Source organism: Lithobates pipiens, unplaced genomic scaffold (genome assembly GCF_037356315.1).
Source record: "Lithobates pipiens isolate NorthernLeopardFrog02 unplaced genomic scaffold, aLitPip1_a1.2 Scaffold_22, whole genome shotgun sequence".
Classification (NCBI taxonomy): Eukaryota; Metazoa; Chordata; class Amphibia; order Anura; family Ranidae; genus Lithobates; species Lithobates pipiens.
In genome coordinates, this window is record NW_027507784.1 from 153,984,358 (window position 1) to 154,007,085 (window position 22,728).

Below are 22,728 nucleotides of genomic sequence, written 5' to 3' on the forward strand. Positions count from 1 at the left end.
GGACCTCCAGCTGTTGCAAAACTACAAGTCCCATCGTGCCTCTGCCTCTGGATGTCATGCTTGTGGCTGTCAGAGTCTTGGTATGCCTCATGGGACTTGTAGTTCTGCAAAAGCTGGAGGTCCGCTAATTCAATGTCACTGCTCTAAACAGCTGTGATTTCAAATCTGTAGGCAAGCAGTGGCTATTCTCACAATACACGGACCCCAAATGGGCAACTGTGTACAATACACACCCAATAATCAGTCAACTGTTACAAATGCTCATATATGGTGGCAGTGAAACCTGATTCAATCATATTGGATGGAAATAATAGACTTTATAAAAAAAAAAATCAGTGGAAATTAAATTGAGTTGCATTCGTGGCAGTGTTTGTTCCATGCGATAAATTCCACAAGGATGGAATATAGAGTAGAAATTACTCATTTTTATCCATGTATCCATTAATCCCCAAACATTGGGGGTCTAAGAAGGCCCTAACAATGAAGGAGTGGTTTAGGGAGATAGATACGACTAGGCTTATGGAGGAAGTAATCCACATGCAAAATGATTCTGAAGTAAGATTTGCTAGTATTTGGAAAGGATGGTTAGAATTGAAACAATCTCCGGTCTATATGAGTCCTACGGAATGCGAGGGTGGTAGTTAGGGTCCTGCGCCGGGCACCTACCCTTTCCTGGGGGGAGGGGTTTTTATTTTTTATTTTTTCTTCTCTTTTCCTTTTCTCTTTCACTTCCCCCCTCTCTCGATCCCTCACGAAGAGTGCACGTTATTAAGGGTATATCGTGGTGGTTGAGAGATAGGACTCTCTCCACTTCATAAATAATATAAATAAAGAAAAGTTTATGTGAAGATTACAGATTCACTTATGTATACATATATAATTGAGACACTTGCCAAGAGCATTTAATAAATTTGGAAGGAGTTGGGGAGTGTATTTGTTAAACGAATATCTTTACTAGAGTACAATAGAGTGTAGAATGGGGGATAGGCACTTCACGGTAAGGAATGGGGAGGTGGGGGTAGGTATATATACATTATAAATTTAAAAGAAGGGAGAGTGGGAGGGGAGGGGGGGAGGGGAGATACATTAAAGTGGGAGTAAACCCGCTGACTTTTATTTGAGCATACTAGCTCATTATCAATATTACTAGCTATTATTTACCTTAGAACAAGGCACTAACATCTCACTTGGTCCACGCCGAGGGAGCTGATCTGTTCCCTCTGTGTGTCTTCCGGGTATCGCGGCTCCGGAGCTGTGAGTGGCCGGAGACACGATGCCGTCACCCCGGAGCATGCGTGGCAGGAGTTTTCTTCCTGGCAGGGTCTGACACCTGCCGGACTTTCAGCCAAGAATCCCCCCAGTACATGCGCCACTGAAGTCGGCAGCTCATCGCGAGGGGAATATCTCCTAAACAGTACAGGTTTAGGAGATTTTTTTTTTGCCTTATTATAGGCTTGCCTGTATGTCAAAGTTACAAATATGACTATACAACCACTTTAAGAGGGGAGGAAAGGAGTAGGGGAGTGGGTTTTTTTTTCTTTCCTTTCTCTTTCCTCAGGGATGGGGAGCAAAGGGTGCAGTACCTCTATCTCTTCGCTTAAAAAATTGATTATGAATCTTTAGAAATAGGGCCATTCAAGACGTGATGTTAAAGGATAGATCCATGTCTCTTTGTTTTTGTTTTGTATTTGTATATATGTATATCTTTTTTCAGAATTTTTGGTATTTGGAATGATATGGAAGATTTTGTATGAATTAAAAAATTAATAAAAAACAATTGAAAACTGTTACAATACATCGGTATCAAACACACAAACAAGGTAATATGCGGGCAGCACGTGGGCAATTGTGACCATTTGGGGCCAACAAACAGGCACTCATAACTATACAGACACAAAAAAACTGGCAATTGTGACAGTATACGAGCAAACGTGCCACTTTGCAGTCAGAAATGGGCAATTGTTACTGTATAGGGGCTACACACTGGGGATTGTGACAGTATTTGAACAAATGAGCAATTGTGACAATATGCAAACAAAAAATGGGTAATTGTGACACTTTATTCTATTAAAGTATTGCAGATTATCAATTTTTAGGTATGATGGTTGGCCTTTTTATCAAGCGTTTCTTCTTTATTTTCACCTGGGGATCCTGCCAGTAACACTTCCTGTCCTACAAAGACCACTGTCAATTACCTCACTGTATCCATGGAGGAGCAGCATTGTCACACAGATTAACCACTTCAGCCCCAGAAGGATTTACCCCCTTCCTGACCAGAGCACTTTTTACAATTTGGTACTGCGCTGCTTTAACTGATAATTGCACGGTCATGCAATGCTGTACCCAAACAAAATTTGCGTCCTTTATTTGCACAGAAATTTTTCAAAAGCAATTTTGTTGGGGAAAAAAACACCCATTTGAATTTTAATGCACTAAAACACACTATATTGCCCAAATGTTTGATAAAATATAAAAGATGATCTTATGCCAAGTACATAGATACCAAACACGACATGCTTTAAAATTGCGTACAACTGTGCAGCGGCAACAAAATACATACGTTTTTAAAAGCCTTTACATGTTACCACTTTAGATTTGCAGAGGAGGTCTACTACTAAAATGACTGCCCCCAATCTGACATTCACGGTGATGCCTCACATGCATGGTGCAATTGCTGTTTACATGTGACACGAGACCGACGCTTGCGCTTAATTATTTATTTTGCTTTTTTATTTTACTTTTACACTGTTCCTTTAATTTTTTATCTTTTTTAAATAATTTTTATTGTTATCACAGAGAATGTAAATGTCCCCTATTGATAGCAATAAGTAGTGACGGGTACTTTTTTTTTTTTTTTTTTTCTTTTTTTTAATTGGGTCTATTAGACTCTAGATCTCTCCTCTGCCCTTAAAGCATCTGACCACACCAAGATCGGTGTGATAAGATGCTTTCCCAATGGCTCTGTTTATATCCGGCAAAACCAGGTAATGAAATGCATGTAGCTTCTGGTTTCTTAGGCCATAGAGATGTTTGGAGCTGTTCTGATGGTGGGACTATGGCGGAATGAACAGACGGGCGGATTGTTCACCGGGCTGCCCAGTCCTTGATATGTTTATTGTAAAATGTACTTGCATCAAATGCTGAGGCACAAATTTTAAATGATACGCTTTACTTAACCCCCCTGGCGGTATTCCCGAGTCTGGCTCGGGGTGAAAATTCAGAACCAAAAGTGGTAACCCCGAGCCAGACTCGGGATCTCATCGCTGGATCCAGGATGAGTTTACTCACCTATTCCCTTGGATCCAGCGATGTCTCCCCGCACTGTGAGCGGCTCGTCCTCTGCTCGATTCATCACATCGCCGGGCTCCATTCCCTGCGGGCGTTCCGACGCATGGGGACGGAGAACGGTGCCAAATTCAAAAAGTAAAACACACATTACATACAGTATAATGTAATCTTACAGATTTCATTGCTGTATGTAATTATTTCACATCCCCTTTGTCCCTAGTGGTCTGCCCAGTGTCCTGCATGCAGTTTTATATTATAAAAACTATTCTTTATGCCTGGAAACTGGAGATTGTCCATAGCAACCAAAACTGTCCCTTTACATCAAAAATGGTTTTAGACCAGCGAGAAAACAGCGATAATAAATTAGAATCACTCGCAGAATTGAGGGATATCGATTTGTGGGGAGATCCGTCATCAAATACTGAAAATTAATGACAGTGACAATTCTGCAACTGAGCAAATTTCTGTGTTTTTGATTTGATTACATTATTGAATCAATTTTATTATTATTATATTATTATTTGGTATAATTATTTATTATATTATAATTTATGATTTCATTTTTCAAACTTAATCATACCCGAGATGTCTACTAGACTCTGGTTTGGACAGATTTAAGGGTGTTATTCCTAAGAATTACAGGACTACAATATAAAACGCCAAATTTCCATGCAAAATAATGGTACCGCTTTCAGCACCTAAAATCGGAAATGATCATACCGCCAGGGAGGTTAAAGTACGCTAAAGTATAACTTTTATTTTTTTCTTTGAATTGTCCACCCTTCTTTCCTTTTTCATAAAAATAGAGAAAAAAAAAAGAATGTTTACTTATCTTGTTCATTCTCCAATGCTGTCCTTGGCTTTCACCTCTGTCCAGCGCTGACAGTCCTCTTTGGGGCAGAATGCCTCCTAGGGGGTACACCATTAGAACACATACTGGGCTCACAGTACTTTGGGACTAAGCAAGGCTCACAGGTCATTTCATGAGCACTGGTCGGTCCTGGAAAAATGCCTGCCCCAGCTGTCAGAAGATGAAGAAGCTGCTGTGGTCATTGGACACCTAAAAGGACTGCAGTAAAAATGTTTTTATATAGTATATGTTTTTTTTGGGGGGTTTTTTTGTTTACTAAAAAAAATACTGGAAGTGAGGTAATCCTGGAGTTCCGCTTTAATTTGTGTAGTGTTTACCTTCAGTGAAACAGATATATACAAGAGCCCTGAGGATGATCAGTTCATTTAGCAAAAATTGCCAAGGACACACAACATTCAATGCACTTTACTTTTGTCATTCACAGGGGTGCTGTAAAATTACACCTTGATTGTGGTAAAATTACCTCAATTATATGAAACCATCACTTATCTTTGAACTCAAGAGCTTGAATGTTTACATGTTTTGACTGCTGTCTTGCAGTGTCTCGATTCCAAAGAACTGTTATTTATTTCTAGTTTGTTAGATATAATAGACCAAGCTGAAGCCTGTGTACTATTAAATCCAGTGGAGCAAATTGATGGCTATTTGGTTTCCATTAGACCCCTGTCCTGACAAGCCACCGTCTATTTACTTTACATTATACAAAGTAGAGCCAATTAGCAGCTATTTACTGTCCATCAGGCCTTGTAGAACAATTTCAGGTATATTTGCACTGCTTTATACAGCAGTCAACATTGCATTAGCTCTGGCAGTATTTAGGTCAGTTATTGGGTTCCTGTGATGTGAAAAGGGCTAATCTTGTTTTGTTCAAAAAGCCATTGTGTGTGTTTTGAACATTTAATGTAATAGGAGAAAATCAACACTGTACATAGCAGTGACCTGGTTCACAGCCAAATAGTGGAAGGCTGTAATGATTGAGATTGTTTTACGTACTTTCTGTTATTTATTTAGGATCTGCAATGCACTAGACATTTGTATCAGTAAATTGTTTTTATAGTATTGTTGTTATTACTATCCTTTATTTTATATCTTTCTGTTAACCTTTATTTTAACCTTACCAGTATTTTACTGCGCTGAGAGAAATAAGTAGGTGGCCAATGCGGACTTTCTGCCACTTGCTTTTGCTGCCATGCTTATGCAATGAATATAAGTGAGGCCTGTGATTTATTACAAGAAGTTACATGATATCATTGTGAAGATAAATATTATTTTGGTCCTGCTTATTTTAAGTGAAATTAGAAATATTAATACATTTTTTTGATAATGTATGTTGTTTATTAAATTGTTTTGATCTTGGAATTCTGAAGGGTTGTCTATACACTATATTACCAAAAGTATTGGGATGCCTTTACACACACATGAACTGTAATGGCACCCCAGTCTTAGTCCGTAGGGTTCAATATTCAGTTAGTCCATCCTTTGCAGCTATTGCAGCTTCAACTCTTCTGGGAAGGCTGTCCACAAGATTTAGGAGTGTGTCTATGGGAATGTTTGACCATTCTTCTAGAAGTGCATTTGTGAGGTCAGGCACTGATGTAGTCCTTGCTCTAATTCATCCCAAAGGTGTTCTATTGGGTTGAGGTCAGGCCAGTCAAGTTCCTCCACTCCAAGCTCACTCATCCATGTCTTTATGGGCCCTGCTTTGTGCACTGGTCCAAATCATTTGGTGGAGGGGAGATTATGGTTTGGGCTTGTTTTTCAGGGGTTGTGCTTGGCCCGTTAGGTCCAGTGAAAGGAACTCTTAAGGACTCAGCATACCAAGACATTTTGGACAATTTCATGCTCCCAACTTTGTGGAAACAGTTTGGGGATGGTTTCTTCCTGTTCCAACTTGACGGCACACCAGTGCACAAAGCAAGGTCCATAAACACATGGATGAGCGAGTTTGGGGTGGAGGAACTTGATTGGCCTGCACAGGGTCCTGACCTCAATCTGATAGAACATTACCCATGTTGCCATTAGGACAGGCCATAAAGGGAAAACTTTCCAATGGGGAAACCGTGATGAAAACTTAAAGCGATTGTAAAAGAAAAAAGTAAATAAAAGAAATAAAAAAAAAACATACATCTCTATACTTACCTGCTCCGTGCAATGGAATTGTACAGAGTTCTCCCGAACTTACTCTTCTTGGTTCTCCTGCATCCCATTGGGGCTCTCGTGCGTGCTCGTTCTCAAGCCCCAATACTCCTGGTACCCCAGCAAAGCCAGTGAGACACGAAAGTGAGGGGGGAGAGAAGCTGTAGATGTGCACATTGCTGGATCGAATGAGGGCTCAGGTAAGTATAAGGGGGAAGGGGCCCAATTCAATGCCTAAACATTTTTTACCTTAATGCAAGGAATGCATTAAGGTAAAAATGTTTAGGCTTTAACCACCTAAGGACCGTCTCGCGCCGATATACGTTGGCAGAATGGCACGGCTGGGCAGAAGCATGCACGTACACGTACGTTGCCTTTTAAGAGCCCAGCCGTGGGGTGCTTGTGACCCGGTCCTGAGCTCCGTGACCACGCCCACGGGACCCACAGACCCGATCACCGCCGGTGTCCTACGATCAGGTCACAGAGCTGAAGAACAGTGAGAGAGGTAAGTGTAAACAAACCTCTCCCCGTGCTTTCTAGTGAGCCTGTCACTGATCTTCTGCTCCTTGTCATAGGTAATGACGATCAGTGACGTCACACGCCAAGCCATGCCCCCCTACAGTAAGAAACACACATTAGGTCACGCTTAACCCCTTCACTGCCAGTGACATTTTTACAGTAATCAATGCATTTTTAATCGCACTGATCGCTGTATTAATGCCAATGGTCCCAAAAATGTGTCAAAATTGTCCGACGTGTCCGCCATAATGTCGCAGTCACAATAAAAATTGCTGATCGCCGCCATTACTAGTAAAAAAAACAATTATTAATAAAAATGCCATAAAACTATCCCCTATTTTGTAGAAGCTATAACTTTCACGCAAACCAATCAATAAAGGCTTATTGCATTTTTTTTTACCAAAAATATGTAGAAGAATACGCATCGGCCTAAACTGAGGAAAAAATATGTTTTTTTATATATATTTTTTGGGGATATTTATTATAGCAAAAAGTAAAAAATATTGAATTTTTTTCAAAATTGTCGCTCTATTTCTGTTTATAGCACAAAAAATAAAAACCGCAGAGGTGATCAAATATCACCAAAAGAAAGCTCTATTTGTGGGAAAAAAAGGATGCCAATTTTGCTTGGGAGCCACGTCGCAGGACTGCACAATTGTCAGTTAAAGCGACACAGTGTCGAAATGCAAAAAGGGGCCTGGTTCTTTAGCTGCAAAATGGTCCGGGGCTTAAGTGGTTAACTAGGATTCTAACTCTCCCCTGCTCTATTGAAAACATGAGAAACAATTTGTTTAAAATTCCTCTTTACCTTGATGCATGCACATATATGTAAAAAATTAAAGCTGCAAAAAAAACACCAGTCAATGCAGTTATATATTAATTAAAAATGTATTCATACTAACAGCTTGTGTAAGTATCTGATTTGATTTCGGATGAGCAGATCTCCTGTACAGCAGTGGTCAGACTGGGATTGGGAGTGTCAGCGCTAGGAGACAATTAGGTTCTGCTATATGGAAATGTTCTGACAAGGAACCTGCTGACTGAAGGAGAAAACAGAGGGTTGAGTTGTTTCTCCTGCTTCTTCACTATCCAGCCATGGGCTGAGGGCAGGGAGGTGACCTTGCTTTATTGCTTACCTGTGGCAGAGAGGAGTCGGGTCACAAGCCAGACTGTGAGGTCTGGCAGGATTCTATAAATTTTGGGAAAAAGCGAATCCTTGGCAGACAAGGAAGTTTTCATATATGTATATCAACTGTGTATTTAAATGTTTGCCGGGCGATCCGCTTTAAATAGTGCTATAGTTTGAATTTCATTCATTGCCTCCTATTTCAGGTGTGAAAATTGTGGCGCTGTCTTCCACACTGACTGCAAAGTGAAAACTGTCCCCTGCCCAAGATGCGTGCGCAAGGAGCTGCAGAAGAAACAGAAGTCGTTCTGGAAAAGGCTGAATGTGGACGACAGCTTGGAAGAGTCCTGCAGTATGTTTGAGCTGTCTTATCAGAGCACGTGACCGGCGCAGTCCTAAGTCATCGCAGTTGATTTCCCTTTCCTGCTGCTAGTCAAGCCAGTTTCTTGAGTAGAAATCATTTAGGAAGTAATAGTTGGTACCTGCTAACATGTTGCAAAGGAAGCACTCAGCTACCTATTAGTTTACTTATTACTTTTCCCTTTACCCAATGTTCTAAGCACTATAATGATAACTTTACCTTACCCCAAAACTAAAATAGGAACATGTACCATAATAGAAAAGATCCCAATTTCCTTGCATGTGTCTATTATTTATTCAGGCTCTATCTAATGCGATTTGAGTCATTTAAAATGGGAAGGTGCAATGTTATTTATTTTATAATGCATGCACATATGGGGAACTCTGTCCCCATGCTTAACCTTGTTCACTGCCACTCTCAGTTCTTCTCATGTATCCCTTTGCAAAGATCATTGGGTGGAGGTGTGCGAGGGGAGGGATTTACTAAAATGTAAGCAGTCATTCATAATAACCAATCAGCTTCTACCTTCAGCCTTTTTAGTTAAACTTTGAAAATTAAAGCTAGAAGCTGATTGGTTGCTCCAGTCTTAGTTCCTCTCTTTGTACCTGACATGAAAAATCTCAGCTTTTGCTTTTTTGTGCTTATCATTATTCACTGTTTAAAAGGAGCCCGTATTAATGGAATTATGGGGGCTGCTATTGTTGACCTTTTTCTACAAAGAAAAAAAACTGTAGTGTCTGGCTGTTGCTGGATGCAATGTTTTCTGAGATCTAGTAAAAGTATAAAGTCAGCGTAAAATCCTTATTATTAAAGTGTATCTGAAACCAAATAATTTTTTTTTTTTAGGATAAAGTGGCAAAGGCCTAGAACATCTAAGCCCTTGTACACACGGTCAGACATTCCGACGGAAAATGTCCGATTGGACCGTGTTGTCGGATAATCCGTCCGTGTGTGGGCTCCATCTGACTTTTTCCGTCGGAATATCCGACCAACAAGATCGTTTATAGAGAATTCCGATCGGACAAATTGACACGCATGCTCAGATCAAATTACGAGACCAAAGCTATTGGCTACTAGCCTGAACGTAGTCTCGTCGTAAGGAATGAACATCATCACGTTCTGAACGATCGGATTTTCCGACAACTTTGTTGGACCGTGTGTATGCAACACCAGTTTCGGACAAAATCCGTCTGAAAAAATCTGACGGATTTTGTGGTCGGAATGTCCGACCGTGTGTACAAGGGCTTAGAGTTTTATGGCTGCCTGAAACCCCAATGATCATATTTCCCCCAATTCTCGTCTGGGTGATAAGAGTGAGGGAAACCCCCAAAAGGAACACAGACAAATATCAATATAGAGCTATGGCTTCCTATTAAAAATATGTGATGCATCTTTAAATTCTAAGTACATAGGTTTTGCTTAGTATTACTGTAAAGTTCCACAAATATCTGTTGATCCTCCCAGTGAAGTCCACCCATTGCAGTTTTCTGTAATAGTTACAGTTAGGTTGAGAAAAGACATGAGTCCATCTAGTTCAACCTATAAAAGAGAAAAAAATATATATACGATCCTATATACACAATCCTTTACCCACATTTGATCCAGAGGAAGACAAAAAACCCCAGCAGATCACGATCCAATTTGCTACAGCAGGGGAAAAAAATTCCTTCCTGATACCCCGAGAGGCAATCGGATATTCTCTGGATCAACTTTACCTATAAATGTTAGTATCCCGTATTATATTCATTTAGGAAAGAAGCCAGTCCTTTTTCAAAGCAATCTACTGAGCTGGCCAGAACCAGCTCTTGAGGGAGTCTATTCCACATTTTCACATGTCTTATTGTGAAGAAACCTTTCCATATTTGGAGATTAAATATCTTTTCCTCCAGATGTAAAGTGTGCCCCCTTGTCTTCTGTGATGATCTTAAAGTAAATAACTCAACACCAAGTTCACTATATGGACCACTTATATATTATACATGTTGATCATATCCTCCTTAATGTTCTCTGCTCAAGAGAATATTAATTCAGTTCCTCCAATCTTTCCCTATAGCTGAGTTCCGCCATGCCTCTTATCAGTTTGGTTTCTCTTCTTTGCACTTTCTCCAGTTCACCGATATCCTTTTTGTGAATTGGTGACCAAAACTGAACTGCATATTCCAGATGAGGCCAGATGGTGATGGCGTGGCAACAGTGCCTCACTTCTCCAAAATTGAAAGCAGAGTTGCCACTCGTAGTCTGTGCCTGTGTGCACTACAGTGAGATAAAAAAAAATGTTGCAGGAGGCGTGACTATCAACAGGCTACTGATTCACAAGCCTGTAACTTGTCAATCAGTGACACCTAGTCCTGGACACTGCATACTTTATTAACAGCACTGTCTCTATTGCTGAATCCTCCCACTATGGAGCCTGTAGTGTCTGTAAGACTGAAGACACAAATAACAGAGGATTTGGTTCACTTAGGGAAGGCAAAGTAAGGTGTTTACTTTATGAGGTTTGTACATCACATGCATGTCACCAGGGCTGGAAGCCAGGGAATGAGGATTGGGGCCTCAGGCAATAATAAAAATGGACAGAGGTTCTGACCCTTCCGCACCATATACAGAACAAAAAAAAAAAAGTATTGGCTGGAATCCCTTTTAAAAATATAAGGAACACAATGACAGGTAAGCCAGGCAGATAACACTTTTAAGAGGGGAAATTAGCGGGTTCAAAAGAGTTCCTTGATGAAAAGAAGGAAGCCGTGGAAAAAATGTACTGAGAGAAAGACAACAGTTTGGGTTGTTTTCCTGTTATTTCCATTGAATTATAGCATGCCAACTAAATTAGGCACTTCTACTCAGGGCCGCTGTTAGAAATCACGGGGCCCCCTACAACCTACCTGACAGGGCCCCCGGGAAATCAAATTGCTAAAATGCCATGGTCACAATGGTATGCTTTGCAGCCATTGCAGAAATAAGAGCCTTGCTACTGCTGCCTCATGACACCTGTTGTTTTTATTTTTTTTATTTTACATTTTTACATTGCGAGACCGCATTGCAGCTGTAAGACAAGTATTTGGCTTCAAGGTGCAGAGCAGCCCCATTGAACTCAATGGGAAGTTTGACAGGTGGTGCTGCCTGTCAAATTCTGGCGCCTGTAGTACAAATGCCTCAGCTCTGAAGTAAAGCATTGCAGCCATGGCATGTATACAGCCCGGTATGACAGCTGGCTTATGTTGAAGGGGCTTGATCAAAAAAGGGCTGCTGACCATCTCCCTGACCTGAGTGTTCTGGTGGGGCGTCCCCTTGTCAGAACACAATAGAATAGCAGGGGAGATCACTGTACTAACATTATATTGTTAGTACAGAGGCTCTGACCTGAGGTGTCAGGGTTTTTTTTTTCGTTCAGCCTGTGGGGTTTAGCAAAAGTAAACTTGCAGTGTATATGAGACATTAGGCCACATTCACATTGGAGGATACCTGCATGTGTGACAAGTGCACAAGTAATGGGCAATTTGCAGTGCATTTTGGAAATGCGGTGCACATGCGCATAGAACTTGTGGTGCACAATAATTGTTAATGTCACCCCAAATGCAATGAGAAGACATGCGTTTTGAGATCCACAAATGTCAGAAGGCAGTTCGGCTAGCTCTCCTGCTCTTGCAGGTTCCCGGGCCCCTCTTTTGAAGTGACAGAGCTCGGGCCCCCTACAGGAGGGCTGGCTGTACTGCCCTATCAGCGGCCCTGCTTCTACTAAAATATAATGGTACCCTTCATAATGCGTAAAACTAAACTCCAAGCTAAACAAAGATTGCCTAAATACAAGAGTCATGTGTATTCCTGCATTATGGTGCTCTCTGTGTATTTCTTTAACCGTTTCCCGACCGCTGCATGACGATGGACGTTGGCAGAATGACACGGGGGGGCAAAAGAGCGTACAGGTACTTCCCCTTTAAGAAGCGGCACTTGCCTGCCACTTTCACCGTAACCGTGGGTCCCGCGGACTCAATGTCCACCGGGTGCCCACAATCGTGTCACTAAGTGGAAGAATGGGGAGATGCCTTTGTAAACAGAGCATTTCCCCATTCTGCCTAGTGTCATAACAGAGATCACTGCTCTCTGTCATCGAGAGCAGTGATCGCTGACGTGTGTTGAAGCCCACCCCCCCAGTTAGAATCACTACCTAGGACACACTTAACTCCTTCATCGCTCCCCTAGTGGTTAACCCCTTCACTGCCATTGCCATTTACACAGTAATCAGTGCATTTTTATAGCACTGATCGCTGTATAAATGACAATGGTCCCAAAATAGTGTCAAAAGTGTCCAATGTGTCCGCCATAATGTCATAGTAACGATAAGATTCGCAGATCGCCACTATTACTAATAAAAAAAATGAATAATAAAAAATATGTGTCCGCCATAATGTCGCAGATCACTGCCATTACTAATAAAAAAATAATCTTAAAAATGCCTATTTTGTAGACGCTATACATTTAGGGCAAACCAATCAATATTTGCTTATTGCGATTTTTTTTTTGATTTTTTTTTACCAAAAATATGTAGAATACATATCAGCCTAAACTGAGGAAAACAAATTGTTTTTATATAGTTTTGGTGGATATTTATTATAGCAAAATGTAAAAAATATTGCTTTTTTTTCAAGAATGCTGCTTTTTTTTTTGTTTACAGCGCAAAAAATATAAACCGCAGAGGCAATCAAATGGCACTAAAAGAAAGCACTATTTGTGGGAAAAAAATACGTCAATTTTGTTTGGGTACAACGTCACACAACCGCACAGTTGTCAGTTAAACGTCGCAAAAAGTGCTCTTGTCAGGAAGGGGGCAAATCCTTCCGGGGCTGAAGTGGTTAAGATCAGTAATTCAGCATGAAACACTGCTTGCACTTTGCCTCTGAGCAGAGGTTTGCTGTAAAAAAAAAAAAAAAAAAAAAGACCAGTCCTTACTGCTCTCTGTCCTTGTGCAGGTTGACTGGTCTTGTATCCGCCCCTTTTAGTTTTCTGAAGGCAGTCTGTGGTGAGGGAGCCTGCTGGGTCCCTTCCGTAGCTTTGCCAAGGCTATGCGTATCCCAATGACGGTGTCACTGCTACCTGTATGGTGTAGTATCTGGGTTTGCAAAGGTAATTTGTGAAAACGAAGTTAATTTATATCTACTGTGATTATTAAGGAATATTTTTCAAGGAGATTTTGGGCCTGGAATTCTGTTTCAACTTTTTTTTTTTTTTTTTTTTTTAACCAAAATCGGTAAACTTGTAGGGAGAGAGATGTTCTAAAAGAAATCTGCAGAGCTAGAAAGTAGTATTCCCATTATTTCCTAAAGAATACCATAACCTCTAAAAGGAGCCTTCATAATTGTATAAGATATTTATTGTTAGGGTTCAGGTTACAGTGCGTTGGATGAGAAGGGTTGCAGGTGTTCCGCACACAGTCACTTAGGTTTTCTTTTCTTTGCAAACCATCAAGGAGACGATATGTATGGACACAAACAATACACTGCTCTTTTCATTTTTTTTTTTTTCTTTGTAAAGAAACAAATCAAGGGCAAGCTTTGTACAATGGATTAATCAGGACAATTTATAATGAAACGCATTTGATGTTTTGTTTACAAATACAGAGCATTTCGGAATGACGCACATACGCTTTAAACTGCATGGTACAAAAATTGGAACTCTGGGGTGGCAAAAACGACAGCAGATGACTCGGAACTGGTGTTTTGTTCAATGACAGGGTTTTCAAAAGCCCACACGCAAGGCAGAGCGATTTGTTTTATGCCATGTGTTTAAAAAATAATGGTGCCTTTTATCTTACAGGTGGAGAAATCAAATCTCATAATAATTATACCGTGATTATTCTACTATTCTTACATTGTCCCATTTTGTGTATTCATGAAACTTGAGAGGAGGCCTTGAGTTCATATTGTCACCCTTAAATATGAGAGGGTGTGTGTGTTTTGTTTTATTATCTCTAATCATAAGCTTTTCTTAATCTGAATTGTACAGAATATATAAATTGTCCTAAAACAGAAACCGTTTATCTAGCAGAACTGTAAATATAATTTCCTGGATTTTTCATTTTGATGAATTGTATTTTTCTTGGTACATGGAGTTCCATAATGTCATAGACTTCTTAATCGCCACTAATACACACTGACCCCTTTGTCGGCCTTGGGTAGTGGTTCTCAACCTTAGTCCTCAAGTACCCCCAATGGGCCATGTTTACGGAACTTCCCAATCTATAAAATAGCTCTTATCAATAACATGTCATTGATATTGATTTAAAACAGCTGTGCAACATAAAGGAAAACCTAAAAATATGGCCTGTTGGGGGTACTTGAGGACTGAGGTTGAGAACCACTGGCCTAGGGTACTCATGCAATGTAGGAGTTACCTGTCAGATTTCTTCCACATCAATAACAAATCCCTTAAATAGGAGAGATCAACTCTTTGAAAACTTCTAAAATGCATATATGTATTATTAAGCTAAAAAAAACATATTCCAAAGTTGGGAGGTACAACTTAATTTAGCCAATGAATTAACCAGTTGCATTCGTCAATGTAGAATGTCAGTTCATGTAACCAATGAAGAATGAAAGGGTCCATACACCGTACTACTTGCCGAGAGGGCTTTATTTATCTATTTATTTTCATTTTTTTTTTTACCTTTCATGTGATTAATGCACTAGAACAAATAAAAAGGTTTCATTGCATAGCATTGTTTGCAGAAATACCATGCAACTCTTTTCCATTAAGAACTCATCAAATAAAGTATGAAATAATGAATAGAACTTTGTACTGAGATCTTGCTATATTGCCACACATTATCTGTTGTATGCTACTTAAGGCCTGTACTATTATACCTTGATTGGCAATCATTCTATAGGTGTTTGCTATCTACAGTTTACTCCATTGTGTTACCTATAATACCTCATCTGTGTTCTTCTCAGGCTTCATCAAATCAGACATGACATCTGTTATGAACTGTTTCCATACAAGAGATCTAATATAGGCTTGAAGGGATATAAAGAGGATTGTGCTGAAAAATGTGATTTTACTTAGGCAGCACTAAATGCTCACATTCACATTAAGACCTCTCTATTTCTGAACATTAATACTGCCTTAGTAATACAACCTCTTTCAGATTAAACTTCTTATTCAATGAATGGATCTCAACCAACCGAGGATTTAACTATTCTAAAATACATTCTTGGTGTTTCAATAAAAGCATGGAATATCTGAATGGTGTTTACGTGCCTTCATTTCTGCAGATTTGAACAAAGCATTTTCCAACTGGATCCTTTGTTTCCTATGGTGTACAGGATCAGCACTGTGGAATGTCTTCAAAGATAAGTTTATTGAAAAGCAGGATAAAAACTACAAACATTACTATAAATTGATCACTTTCCCTGACAATCATACTGTTGATACAGAGATAACAGACTTAGGTTTGGATCAAACATTCAGATTTGCATCCCAATCCACTTCTGCAGTTAGTGGGGATTTTACATATTCTAAAGGTAAGAGGTAAAGGGATACTTAACTTTGATGTATTATTTCATGGATCAGCAGAACATTGTTAATCAGTTTTATCTACTGTAATAAAAAAAAGAGAAAGCTAACACTGCTTTATTTCTTTTTTTTCTTTTTTTTATTAGTTCTCACTATCTCTTTGAGTACTGTTTTTTTTTTCTTTTTTTCTTAGCTTCAACCTTAATACAGCCAACTTCACTGTGCAGTCCTGCTCCAAGCTTCACAGTCTTTCCTCGGAGTGACTGTTAAAGGCCCCCATGAGTTTGGTTTTCCTATAGCAATGAATAGGGCTGTGGTGAGAATGCACAATACAAATCGTTAATTTTCAAATGAAATGCTGTGCTGTTCCAAACAGGGTCACACAGTGAAGAGCACTGGATCAGGGCTGAAGGTAACTATAAGACCAAGTGGACAGCACTCAAAAGAGTGGAGAGAACTAATAAAAAAATAAAAAAAGTAAATAAAGGACACTACCATAATTATCCATCAGCTTAAATGGAGAGCACTACTGTTATTGCCCATCAGCTTAAATGGAGGTCACTACCGTAATTACCCGCCAGCTTAAATAAAGGGCACTGTCATAATTATCCGTCAGCTTAAATGGAGGAAACTACCGTAATTACCATGAGTAATGATGTGGCATGGATGAGCACTGATGTGACATGGATGTGGCATAAATGAGCACCGAAGTGGCATGGATGAGCACTGATGTGGCATGAGAAAAAAGGGGGGATTGGACAAGGGCTACTTCAAAAATTGCCCTCAATCACCTATGGTGAATAGGACTATCACGGTACCCAAATATACAATAGAACATTGATAAAAATAGCATTTATTACAAAAGATACAAAAATGTATACATAAATTACAACAAAAACATCAAAGCAATTGTTGCAAAAATCCATATGACAATAAGATTAAAAATTATAGAACCCCCACAGGTATGTAGAGGCACAATTAAGTAGGTATAGACGTGGACCTCAACAAGTTTTGCGGCCAATGCCGCTTTCTCAGGAGGCGTCAACCACAAGATCTATAAAATATATAATTGCAAAGTTACAGTAACGGGAAAACCAGGATACAGCTGATGTGGCATGGACGAGCACTGAAGTGGCATGGTTGTGAAAAGGATGAGCACTGATGCGGTGCGGTTTAGCATAGATGTGACATGGATGAGCATGTAGATATTACCTCTATAGGAGCTGCTGGAAATGCTGAGTTCTCCCACCATTTCCATGACTCACCCTGTAACTAGACCTGATAATACACCAATAGCAATAAATGGGCTTTATTAAACTTAGCAATGAGCCCCAATGAAAGAAGGAGGTCAAACAGGCTTAAAAATAAGAAATGCTGTGGGTCATTAACAGCTGTATAATTCAATAACACAGCAAGAAGACTAGGGTTGGTGTACAATCACCTTACTGCCAGTAAAAGGCCTTGTCTAAAATGCCCTAGGCAAGTGGAGAGTGACGTGAAAGACAATATTAAACAACAAACAGTATAACTAATGTGGCGTAAGGAGGATGCAGCTAACTACAAGGGCTTAACCACAATTAAATAGACTCTAGCTGATCAATGTGAAAAAAAGGAAGGATAGATATGGCGCAGATCGTATTAAGAGGTCATTTGCAACCTCAAATACTTTGAGGTGTGTGTATACCATGGGTGCAAATAATGCAAAAAGGGAAAAAAAAAATATAAAGGATATTCTACTGTGTAAGCTTCATGATCGCTTATATATAATGCATACTGTTAGAAGCTATGTGCATTCAAACAAAAATAAAACGAAAAATAAAAAGGAAAAAACAAATAGAAAAGCGCTATTTTTTCCTGTGTGAAATCCACAATCCTGTGCAAAGTCTGCAATTCAAAGTAACATTTCTATGCCAAAAAATACAACATATATGACTGGTATATAGTATTGCTGTGAAACTGAGCACAAAAACCTGCATATACTGTCCTTAAACCCTGGTGTATAAAAAAAAAGTCCAATAATAAAGGGACAATGTGCTGCTTCAAATTGTTCTGTGCTTCCTAGGAAACAGTGCCCCATAAGAAACGCACTCACCGCTATTATTCACCTCACAAGGAGGTATTTCACTTTCACAGTATGAGCCACTGCGCAGCCTGTGGAGTAGGAACACTTCCTGTCCTGTATCCTCCAAGTGCCTCCTTGTCTGTGATGTAAGTGATCTCCTCACTGTTAATCTCTTAAATGTTGCCCACATGTAGAGAGGAAATAAACTCCATAGTGTGATACCATACAAATTTCCAAATATTTATTAGTAATACTGTTGGGGACTCACATTTAATAAAAATCATTCAAGCAAAAAAATCAGGAAGCCAGAGCAATCTGCGCTCCAGGGCTCAAAACCGGAAAGGATGCAATAACGCTGTTAGTCCTACGCGTTTTGTCACTGGGACCTCATCTGGAGCGGCTCTCTAGCTGATCAATGGCCAGTGAGTGAATTTATCACAAAGTCTACCAGATTTGGGGTTCTATAAATTTACTGGTCGCTCAAACAGTAAAAGCACCACAGAGCACACATATCTATATCCCAAATCAACTGTAAAATGAGGGCATGATGAAAAGGACACTGGCCAGGAAGTGAAAATAAAAACTGAAATAACCAGGTCTAATAAAATCAAGCACCATATACTGCTTCGTGAAAATAAGTCCATACGAGTGGGCATATAATGGTCACAGGTTCCCAGGCACTAAACAGTTAGGGCTAAAGAAGGAGGAGGAAACCCCTCAGAAGCATGTTCCACCACCAGCACTAGCCTACATGATTGTTATCAGGATGGGCAGGCCTTTCCTAACTTCTGCAGTAGCTCCGCTCTGCATAGTCTGCCCGTTGTGGCTTTAGGAAGACTGACTCTCCATCCACATCTGAGTGGCCGATCTGCTTTCCATGTCTTGTTATGTTCTGCCTCCTATGATGTTTGTGACTGCGTTTTAGCTACATTAAGAGGAACTGCAATCTGCTCACATGATTTGTAATAAAAACATATTTGCCATTCTGAAGCTTTTCTCCAACCACTTTGCATATTATTTTATTAATACTGTGATTCTGTACTTGCCAAATATTCTGCAGAAATCTTCCTCCACTAAGTCTGGATGCATTTATTTTAACTGTGGGCAGCTGAAGCTGCTGCCTGTTCACTTCCTGGATTTACACGGACACACCTCCAGTTCTGCAGCTCTCATTGGCCCTCTTATGACTCACCCCACCTCCCTTCCTGGCAGACTCTCACAAAAGAGAGAGCTGTGCTTGATGTTGTAAGCCTAGGCTTTTTACCAGACAAAAAACAGGAAGTGGCTGTATAAGGTATTTACTATCCAAAGTTAAAACAACAAGGGCAGGAGATTTAATAGATAGAAAGTTGAAAAAATACTTCACAACAGCCTGTGTGCTGGTTTCTTCACTGGTGGAGCACTCACCTTTTAAGTGAAGGTGGTTGTAATCCACAAAAGCAAGAATATTTTGCTGTTTCCCAATAACAGACAGTGATAGGATGGTATGTTCCCCTCAGCAGTAGTATTGTCCCAGTAAGTGTAAGCAAGGTTCGGCACTCAAGACAGTGACCTCACATATTCAGTTTTTCTTCTTAAGGTAGTACCTGGAGGTAGATGAGGAGAAGACCATACTTTTTTCAGCTTCAGGGGTCTCTTTTAGATACAGATGTTGGGGTCACTGTGTAGTACCTCCAGCTCTCGATCCATTGAGAGTAGCTAAAGGTGTCTTAAATTCCCTATCTAAACCCTTTCTCTCTGGTGGCTAGTGCTCTCTGGTGGCTAGACAGACCTCAATATCTGGCCTTCTGTGGACATCTTCCCTCCTCATAGCTGTAAGTCACTTTCTGGTGGTTTGAGGTACTTCTTCTCTGCTGGCAGACTGTCTGTCTCCTGTTACTTTCTTGGCTAAAACCTCTCTGCCCACACCTCTGTGTCTTGTCCCCTCACTCTCCTTGCTCTCCCCAAACAGCTTCTCCTTTCTTTTATTTATTACAAATAATTATATACTGTAGCACTGCCAATTTTATGCAGCGCTTTACATATATATTGCACATTCGCATCAATCTCTGCCCTGAAGGATCTCACAATCTAAGGTCCCTAATTCACATTCATACATACATATACTAGGGCCAATTTAGAAGGCAATTAACCTACCAGCATGTCTTTGGAGGGAGTGTGGGAAGAAACCAGAGTACCTGGAGGAAGCCTACGCAGGCACAGGGAGAACATGCAAATTTCAGGCAGGTAATGCCGTGGCTGTGATTTTAGCTTTTATGTGCCAGGGAGCCAAGCTTAATTTCTGTGCTGCCAACGCAGCCAATTAGGTTCCTCTTCTGACTTCTCCCAACTGAGCTGTTAATCAAATGGCTTAAGAAGAGCGGTAGGCTGTGGTGTTGATGTTGATGCCCGAGGTGCAGGGCTCCAGCACATTAAATTATGCTAAGAATACTCTTCTTGGCTTAAACAAATGGCCAGGTAGAGATGGACCTAGGCATAAAAACATAGTTCTAGCCATGGAAATTAGGGACAACTGTCCTTAAATAGGGAAGAAAATTCTAGGAAAGAATACATAGATCAGGTGTAGGCAACCTATTCAAGGTGGAGAGCTACTAGGACAACATGGAAGAGATCAAAGATCTCAAGGGTGCAGCACACTTTTTTTTTTTTAAACCACTTAAGGACCGCCCACTGCATATATACTGTGGCAGAGCGGCCCTATTGTGTGAAACGACGTACCTGTACATCGTTTCATGCACGAAACACAGCGAGGGAGCCCATGCGTGGGTCTAGCGGCTTTGATGACCGCTGGCCACCCACGATCGCTCCCCAGAGAAGCAGAATAGGGATCTGCCTATGTAAACAAAGCATATCCCCGTTCTGACAGGGGAATACAGAGAGATTGAATGTTCCTAGTGATCAGGAACAGCAATCTCTCTGTAATCCCAGTCAGTCCACTACCCCCACAGTTAGAAACACCACCCTAGGACACACTTAACCCTATGATTGCACCCTAGAGTTAACCCCTTCCCTGCCAGTGTAATTTATACATTGATCAGTTCAGATTTTTAGCTGTGGTCACTGTAATAATATTTGCCGCAATGTCGCAGCCCTGCTAAAAATTGCTGATCACCGCCATTACTATTAAAAACAATTTTTTTAATCCCATAAATCTATCCCCTATTTTGTAGACACAATAACTTTTGCGCAAACCAATCTGTATATATGCTTATTTTGATTTTATTCACCAAAAACATGTAGAAGAATACATATTGGCCTAAACTGATGAATTTATTTTTTTTATTTTTTTGGGGGGGCTATATATTATAGCAAAAAGTAAAAAATATTGTTCTTTTTTTTTCAAAATTTACGCTCTTTTTTGTTTATAAAAAATAAAAAATGCAGAGGTGATTAAATACCACCAAAAGAAAGCTTTATTTGTGGTAAAAAAGGACATAAAATGTATTTGGGTACAGCGTGGCATGACTGCGCAATTGTCAGTTAAAATAACACAGTGGCGTATTGCAAAAATTGCCTGGTCATTAAGGGGGTAAATTCTTCCGGGGCTGAAGTGGATAAACAGATTAACGAGCAAGGCCCCCCCATAAAAAGTAAATCTGGCATAAAGAAAACTTAGAAAAATCTTATACAAATAATGTCACTGTCAAAATATAAACTTCATCTACCTTAAAATTTTGCTTCAGTGAGAAACTCTGCGTTCACTTTCATTCACTTTTTTTTTCATATCTGGGGGCAATTGGTCACCCCCAAAAGTCTGATGCCAGAGTTCAACATGAAAGCAGAACATCTGGCTGGTACTGCAGGCGGATTTTTTTTGACTAGTTCAGACCTGACTAACTGCTCTGATTTCTGGCCTGTGTAAGTAGTATGTAGGGTAGTGTACAGAGGTCAGTAGTTGATAGAGCAGTGCACAGAGGTCAGTATTAGGTAGGGAAGTGTACAGAGGTTAGCAGAGGACAGGGGTGAGCAGGTCAGAGCTTAACAGGGCAGATGACAGGGGGTCAGCAGAGCACGTTACTGGGGGCTCAGAAGTATATAATACTGGGGGGGTCAGGAGGGTATGGTGCAGGGAGGGCAGGGTAATTGGGGCTCAGGAGGGTAGAGTAAAGGGGGGTCAAGAGGGTATGGTACTGGGGGCTCAGGAGGGCAGAGTACAGGGGGCTCAGGAAGGCACGGTACAGGGGGAGTCAGGAGGGCACGGTACTGGGGAGTCAGGAAGGCACAAAATGTCTTTCCTTCTGCAGCATGGTGCAACAAAACTGTCATGGCAGAGCTGCATGTTTTGGTGCTGATGAAATGACTCGGTACCCGGTTCCAGAGACAAAAGTGACACTATGTGCAGGTGTCCCCTGGAGGAGATGCCGCTGTAAGTAGCCGCTGGAGTCCCAGGGAAGGGGCCATCTGAAGGCTGGAAGTGATGCGGCCAGTGACCTGGAAACGACCCTTACAGTACTGGCGGAAGAGGCCAGAGGGAGCTCCGATGTATGGAGCTCTGCAGCACAGGGTCGCCAAAATGGGGACCTGTTCATGATCTTCCTGTCACCTGCTTGCAGTCAACAGGTAGATTGTGATCAACGGGTTGCCGACCCCTGATGTAGATGTTCTAACCTAAGGAAAAAACGCATCATTGAATTCCCCTTGACCCATGGCAGTCGTAAGGACTAATGAATCCCTTTTGGACTATTTCAGGCTTTCAGGGAGCACAAATCGACCTCCATTTCTGGCTACCTTATGCTTATCTTAACCCGATGCAGAAAGTCCCTGTTTTAGGAGGGAAAGGGTCCCTGAATAGATTTATTATATTGTAAAACTGAATTGAGATAGATAAGTGTCGTCCTAAAAAAAGTTTTCTGACTCTG

General features: G+C 40.6%; 1 protein-coding gene across 1 annotated transcript in view; it reads left to right on the forward strand.

Annotated features, from left to right (window-relative positions):
- PLEKHM3 (pleckstrin homology domain containing M3) overlaps window positions 1-15,538 on the forward strand; it is a 291,262-nt gene extending 275,724 nt beyond the window's left edge. Inside the window, exon 8 of the mRNA XM_077448491.1 lies at window positions 8,147-15,538. Coding sequence (XP_077304617.1) covers window positions 8,147-8,324 — 178 coding nt within the window. The 3' untranslated portion in view covers window positions 8,325-15,538. The remainder of the gene's footprint in view (window positions 1-8,146) is intronic.
- Window positions 15,539-22,728: the final 7,190 nt, after the last annotated feature.